General features: G+C 43.3%; 1 protein-coding gene across 1 annotated transcript; it reads left to right on the forward strand.

Moving 5' to 3' along the window:
- Positions 1-1,815: 1,815 nt before the first annotated feature.
- Positions 1,816-6,567, forward strand: LOC122731353 (bone marrow proteoglycan-like). Its single transcript, XM_043971388.1, has 6 exons — positions 1,816-1,919; positions 2,319-2,440; positions 3,306-3,580; positions 5,321-5,452; positions 5,873-5,984; positions 6,380-6,567. The coding sequence occupies exons 2-6, from the start codon at positions 2,380-2,382 to the stop codon at positions 6,436-6,438; spliced, it is 639 nt and encodes a 212-aa protein (XP_043827323.1). The 5' UTR covers positions 1,816-1,919; positions 2,319-2,379; the 3' UTR covers positions 6,439-6,567.
- Positions 6,568-7,279: the final 712 nt, after the last annotated feature.

Genomic DNA, 7,279 nt, shown 5'->3' on the forward strand with positions numbered 1-7,279 from the left:
ACTTGTGTACTTTGAATATGGAATATCTCTCAACAATTCCTATGGCCAGCAGCTCTGTGCTATTGCTCAGTAGAAAGATTGGAGAGAGTGTGAATGATTGAGAGACACTCAGCCCAGCTGGTGGGAAATCAATTCAAAGTGCAATCCTTCTGGAGGTAGCTCCATTGAGTCATCTTGAAAATGACTGATACAAATTGCTGTTCATGGACTCACCCCTTTTTTTAGTAGCCTCCTAACCAATTTTGTTTTTTATTATGAATTTAGCAAACATCAACAAACATGAAAATTTTCATATGGAAAGACCAGAAAAAGAATCTTGGATATGAAACTTGAAGTTCTCTTAAGTAGGTTTTTTGTTTTTTGTTTTTGTTTTTGTTTTTAGTGAGGCAATTGGGGTTAAGTGACTTGCCCAGGGTCACACAGCTAGTAAGTGCTAAGTGTCTGAGGCCAGATTTGAACTCAGGTACTCCTGACTCCAGGGCCGGTACTCTATCCACTGAGCCACCTAGCTGCCCCTTTAAGTAGTTTTTAAAGTGCATATTAAGTTTAACGTGACAAAATTACCTTTCTGTACCCCTTCTGAACTTCTTTCTATTCTCTTCAATCAATCAACATAGATTAAGCACCAAATTTGTTTTTTTGTTTGTTTGTTTGTTTTTGGTGAGGCAATTGGGGTTAAGTGACTTGCCCAGGGTCGCACAGCTAGTAAGTGTCAAGGGTCTGAGGCCAGATTTGAACTCAGGTCCTCCTGAATCCAGGGCCAGTGCTCTATCCACTGTGCCACCTAGCTGCCCCACCAAATTTGTTATAGGAACTGTGATAAACTAGAATACTCTTCTGAGTATTTTCTTTAAAAATTCATTGCTGCTGCTTCCTTTCTGGTTTTCTTATTTCACATAACTGTCACCATCTACCCACTCCCCAGCCCAACTCTCCCACTCCATCCTAAAAAGCCTTTCCTTGAACAAAGAAGAGTAGTTAAGCAAAACAGATTCAGAGAGTGCCCATGTTCCAAAATTCTGCTTCTCTAGTCTATTAATGAGATGTCTGACAAGAGATAGGAAGCACACTTCATCATTTGGCTTTTGGAGGCATGATTGGTCAGTGCATGCCCTCATTCCTTCTTTTAATTCCTGTACCTAAATTTGTCCTGAAGGGTCAGCAGCAATATACTTCCTAGGCTTGACTTCATAGACTTCCTTAACACCTGAATCTAACTTCTCCACATGGTCTCTTAAGATTGTTAAGGGCTAAAATTCTAGCTAAACTGTCTAAAATATCTAATGAGTGGTCACCAATAAATTATAAGCTTTAGCAAGAGTTAGACTTTTAAGCATTTATTAAAGAGAATAAGAGTTTGGTAAAGAGAGAAGAAAAGGCCTAGATTCCTATCTATTAAAGGGAGAGCACATTTCTAGCTCCCCTCTCCACCAGTGTCCTCAGGAAAGAGAGCGAGAGTCAGCGCCAGTCTCTTCCTTCCTCCTCCCAGTAGTCCGTGTCACTTCCTGATGCCAAAGAAAAGACTCCTGGTCTTGCCCTCAAAGACCTTTGTTTCATGGGCGGAACTCTTCTACAGTAAGTCTCCAGCAGGTGGCATCATTCCAATCGTTACAAGATTATCCATCCTTCCATGGGACAGATGGATACGATATTCCCATATAGTATGTGGGTGTGACCGGCATGTCATCACTAGGACAGACTGAGGACAGACTCTTTTAGTCTTCAAAGGCAGTTGAAGAGGAAAAGCTTCCCTACACAGGGAATGAGGAACTCTGCTGCTTATCATCTCATCCTCACTCATGTCTGGGGCAATAACTCTTTCCCCATTGGTTACTTCCTCCCAAGTCTTGATATAAAGGCTGTCAACGAAGCTTGGCTATTAAGGTCTCTGAGGGCTTGGGTCCCAGATTCCCAAGGAGGTAATTATTTCTCTTGCAGTGGAAGGATGAGGGACCCAGGGACTAGCCTAAAACAAAAGACTTGGGAAAAGCCCAAAGAGGGTATCTCTAAGGTTAAGAGGACCACTGTGATCTCATTTACCCTGGAGTGGAACTCCATTGCTTCCCTACTTTCTGGCTTATTCTGTTTGGAAGTGAATTTAGAGTGGAGCAATACTCCTCCTTCATTTCACTGCTGAAAGCTCTCAGGACCTTGAGGGACTGGGAGGGCAAGGCGATTTGGGAAAAGGGACAAATCTATCTAAGCACATTGAAAACCATCCTCTCCTCATTATTTCTTCCCTTCTCCTGCTTTTGGGGCCATGTTGCCTAGTACAGAATTTAATTATTCCTTGTGTGAAGTTCTTTATTCTTTATAAGGTCCCTTGGAGAAGCCTCAGACAGAGAAGGACAAAGGTTGCACCCCTGGGACTGAGAAGAGATGAAGTTCTCTGTGATCCTCTCACTTGTCCTGTTGGGGACAGTCTCCTCTTTTCATTTGAGTAAGTTTCTCATGCTTCATTCTCCCTCTATTTTCTTTTTCTGGTTCTTCTTGTTTTTTTGTGGGCTCAGGCCCAGATCTTCACCTTGTCCTTTTACCGTGTTTGTAAGGCCAACAAGATGGGTAGAAAATGATGTACTAAAAAAAACTTGGAACCTAGTACTGAGTCTACCATTCATCTTTGTGACTATGGGCAAGTCACAGCCATTTCCTTAGCCCTGGTTTCCTCCTCTGTAAATGGGGAATAATTGTATTAACAATATCTGTCTCACAAGAAAGTTATAAAGAAAGCACTTTATAACCCAGGGAGAGCTATAGAAAGGGGACTATTATTCAGCTCAGACCTTATACCAGAGCTTTCCATCAGGGATTCTGGGCTCTTCTCTAAGGGATCAGCTATCTGCATCTTAAGGGGAAAAGCCTGGAACATTTTTAGCCTTTTTATGGGATTCTCAACTCTTCTTTGTCTTCTTTTTTTTAGTGAGGCAATTGGGGTTAAGTGACTTGCCCAGGGTCACACAGCTAGTAAGTGTTAAGTGTCTGAGGCCGGATTTGAACTCAGGTACTCCTGACTCCAGGGCTGGTGCTCCATCCACTGCACCATCTAGCAGCCCCTCTTCTTTGTCTTCTATATGCAATCCTACTTTTTTAGTCAGGAGTGATATCTCCAGTCATATATGTTATAAGCTAGCATAGTTAGCTTCCCCCAACATAGAAAGGTCAACCTTTATTAAATAGAGAGGGTTCAATATGACTAATTATCTTAGAGACATTGAAGACTTATTTGCTGTCCATGGTTTTCTGAGACAGATCAATGAAAAGAATAGGAGGGATCATTTTGGTCAGTTCTTTTTTCTTCATTCCAGAGAATGAGGTTCTCAAGATAGAGACGACAGAGGAAGAAGAGATGTTGAATCAAGAACAAGAGATGTCAGATGAAGAGGAGATTATGGCCTCTGGGGAAGATGACTCCAGGTGGGAGAAGGAAGAAGCGACAGAGTTAGTCCCAGTCCAAGCTACCAAGGAAGGTGATAATTTGTGCCCCAAGGAAGAGGACATAGTTCATTTGACAGGGACCCCAGGATGCCAGACCTGCCGCTTTCTGCTAATCAGACGACTAGAATCATTTCCAAGCGCCCAAGTAAGTGAAAGCACTGATCATTGGGAAAGAGTATAAGGAAAAGTTAATTTTATAAGAAAGTTTTGGAAGATAAGAATCTCACACCTTCCTTCCTAGTTAATTTCCCATTGGGAAAGACCTCAGGATCTCATAGAATCTGGGTCAAGGGAAAGGAGACAGGAGAGAAAGTGTTGGTGGGAATATATTGAGGGAAGTACAGGATTGGAGCTATGATTAGAAGCAGGGAACCATAAAATGTTAGACTTGTCAAGGAAATATGGAATGGAGATGTTACAGATTAAAAGACCTCAATAGCATATTGAAAAGAAGCATAGAACTTTGGAAAATTGAACACCAGACCTGAAAAGCATCTTCAAATCTAGTTTGTCAGAGCCAGAAGAGATCACAGAACCCCTGAGGATTATCAGACATTGAAGGCATATTGAGTTGACCTTAGAAATCATCTAGTCTAAGCTCATCACTTCACTTATGAGGAAACTGAGATAGAGGTTAAGTGATTTACAAAGTATTAATAGATAATAACTAAAATAGAATATCAAAGGTGGAAGAGACTAACATATGTACTACTAGAACTTGGAAGGCATCTTGGAATAGAAATTTTGGAATATTAAAATTGAAAGGAACTATAGGTATAATCTACTATAAGTTCCTTATTTAACAGATAGGGAAACTGAGACCCAGAACAATTTGGATTTACTCAATGTCAGATAGTTATGCAGTGACAGAACAAGGAGTATAATAAAAATTTTCAGGACAATCCACCAAATTGTTCAGTATAGAAACTACAACAGTCAATTTGCCTTAACTTGTCAGATAATACATTTGACAGAATATAACAGAAAGCAAATTAGATAGAGACCCAGAAGGCCTAGGTCTTTCCTTGTATACTGTAGCTTAAGGAAGACATTTTTGGATTGAATTGGGTTCAATTGCATTGAATCCAATTTCCTGGGCTCTATTGCTTGCTAGCTGTCAGTTCCCCTTGGTGTCCCTTTTTTCTCATTTGTACAGTGGGGACTTTGGTATTGGCACAACTGATTGCATGGGACCATTAGGAGGAAAGTACTTTGGAAATCTTAAAAGTATTTTATAAATGATGATATTGCTTTTCTATATGGGTAAGTTGGGAGAATGTCATATAACATATAACATATGACAAACGTGCCCTTTATCTGCTCTTAGTGAACCAGGCCAATCTTTCCAATGGCTGCCACAGAGAATCCCCTGCAGATTCTGCTGTCAGCTCCCTCCCTTCCCTTTCTGAAATTCCAGTTCTCCTTTATTTGCAATAAACCAGAGTTCTTGAAAAGAGAATTGGGCTCCTTTCTTTGCTCTCTTTGCACCCTCACTTCACACTGAGAAGAGGCCTGTAGAAGACCAGAACACCTATACATGCATACTAGGAAAAGGTCCATGGGGGGATCATTTTTTTTTTGGCAGGGAAATGGGGGTTAAGTGACTTGCCCAGGGTCACACAGCTAGTAAGTGTCAAGTGTCCGAGGCCAGATTTGAACTCAGGTCCTCCTGAATCCAGGGCCGGTGCTCTATCCACTGCGCCACCTAGCTGCCCCGATCATTTTTTAAGAAGCAAGAAAGAAGCATGCAAGTGTCACTGGCAGTGGCACTTAAACCCTAACGAGCTTTACAATAACTCTTTATGAGATTATGATGACTATAGTATAGAGACATCATTCCATTCATTCTCATTCCCACTCCCTTCCCCATATCCCATCTTTTTAGACCACTTGCCAGCGCTGCTACAGGGGCAATCTGGTCTCCATCCACAACTACAGCTTCAATGATGTAATCTATAGAACGTCTCGGGGAGTCAACCAGGCCCAGATTTGGATTGGAGGACGTGTCACTGGTTGGGTAAGTGGCAAGGGTCTAGCACCTGTCATGACTATTTCTTCCTTGAATCTTTATTTAGGAGTCATGTTGACTTCTTAGCCTCAACCTACAATGGATGGCTTCTGGGGACAATGGTTGATGTTGTCTCCTTGTTATGCCATGGAGTGTCAGAGTTGGGTTAGGAACCTTGGGGTGCTCTAAGGTTTTGTATTAGGTTTTAGATCTCCAGCAGAAGTGCTGCTTATAGATCTGTCCAGAAAAGTGCCTCGTTTTGCCCTGCATACCCAGTGTGTGTGTGGGACCATACCCACTCCAGCTGGCAGTGAGCCTGGCTAGCAGGGATATATTGCCAGCCTACTCTCTGATCTCCCTCCCCTGCCTAGGGAGAATGGCACTGTGTGGGCTCCCTTTTCTCATATGCTCATTACATTTCCCATGTAGGGTCGCTGTAAGAGATTCTTCTGGCTTGATAGGAGCAGCTGGGATTTTGCTTACTGGGCAGCAGGCCAGCCCAGGAATGGTGGGGGCAATTGTGTGGCCTTGTGCACCAAAGGTGAGTAAGGGCTAGGGGCAGTGGAGGGATGTGATTGGTAAGAGGTAATAAGGGGGAAAGAAGCCTTCTCCATTTTGTCCCCATTGGCCTGTGCACCCTGAAACCACAGTCCTAGTATCTGTGATCAAGGTATAGGATAGCAGAAATATCACAGGTTCTGGGCAGTCTTAAGACATAAAAGATGCTCTGTGAGAGAACTTATTCATGGGAACCCCAAGTCAACGGAACCCCTTGGGGGAAAGGCCTTTGGACTACTTTGGGTCCCCTGTGATGGAGCATGTGGTTGATGGGGCACTGGAATTCTTGGAGGGTAGTCAAGGTAGGGAGGGCCTAAGAAGAAATAGAAAAGGGGAGGAAGAGGATGGAGCCTTGAAGGCCTCCTATTTTCTTCACAGGGGGTCATTGGCGAAGAGCTCCATGTATCCGGAGGCTGCCCTTTATCTGCTCTTACTGAACCAGGCCAGTCTTTCCAATGGCTGCCACAGAGAATCCCCTGCAGACTCTGCTGTCAGCTCCCTCCCTCCCCTTTCTGAAATTCCAGTTCTCCTTTATTTGCAATAAACTAGAGTTCTTGAAATGAGAATTGGGCTCCTCTCTTTGCTTTCTCTGCACCCTCACCTCACACTGAGAAGGGGCCTGTAGAAGACCACTACACTTATACACACATACTAGGAAAGGGTCCATAGGGGTATCATTTTTTTTTTTTGGTGGGGCAATTGGGGTTAAGTGACTTGCCCAGGGTCACACAGCTAGTAAGTGTTAAGTGTCTGAGGCCGGATTTGAACTCAGGTACTCCTGACTCCAGGGCCGGTGCTCTATCCACTGCACCACCCAGCTGCCCCCATAGGGGGATCATTTTTTAAGGAGCAAGAAAGAAGCATGCAAGTGGCACTGGCAGTGGCAGATGGAGACAGAGGGTGGAATGTACAGCTTTCTTGGTCTCATGATGTCCTATGCCTTGTTTCTAGTAGAGACCTAAAGATCAAAGATGGGGAGGACCTTAGAACTTGGAGTATGGCCCCTGGATCTCAGGGTGCTGGAGTAGCCCCAAGCACCTGTGATATTTGAGTACAAAGAGACCTTCAGGGCATCTAATCCAGGGCTTCTTAACCTATTTTGGGTCATGAAACATCTTGGCAGTCTGGTGAAACTGATGGGACCTTTGGTCAGAATATGATTTTTAAGTAATGGAAGGAAATGATCAATTTCAGTTAGAGACTATAGAAAAGATATTCCCCGCCAGTTCCTAGACCCCCTGAGATCATGGAAGCTGTTGGGATTAAGAACCTTGGACT

Source organism: Dromiciops gliroides, chromosome 6 (assembly GCF_019393635.1).
Source record: "Dromiciops gliroides isolate mDroGli1 chromosome 6, mDroGli1.pri, whole genome shotgun sequence".
Taxonomy (NCBI): Eukaryota; Metazoa; Chordata; class Mammalia; order Microbiotheria; family Microbiotheriidae; genus Dromiciops; species Dromiciops gliroides.

Bases quoted from the DNA above. Each gene is read 5' to 3' on its own strand.
- LOC122731353 (XM_043971388.1), top strand. From the start codon at position 2,380: ATGAAGTTCTCTGTGATCCTCTCACTTGTCCTGTTGGGGACAGTCTCC. The intron at 3,581-5,320 runs GTAAGTGAAAGC...CCATCTTTTTAG, and splicing joins AATCATTTCCAAGCGCCCAA to ACCACTTGCCAGCGCTGCTA. The intron at 5,453-5,872 runs GTAAGTGGCAAG...TTTCCCATGTAG, and splicing joins GAGGACGTGTCACTGGTTGG to GGTCGCTGTAAGAGATTCTT.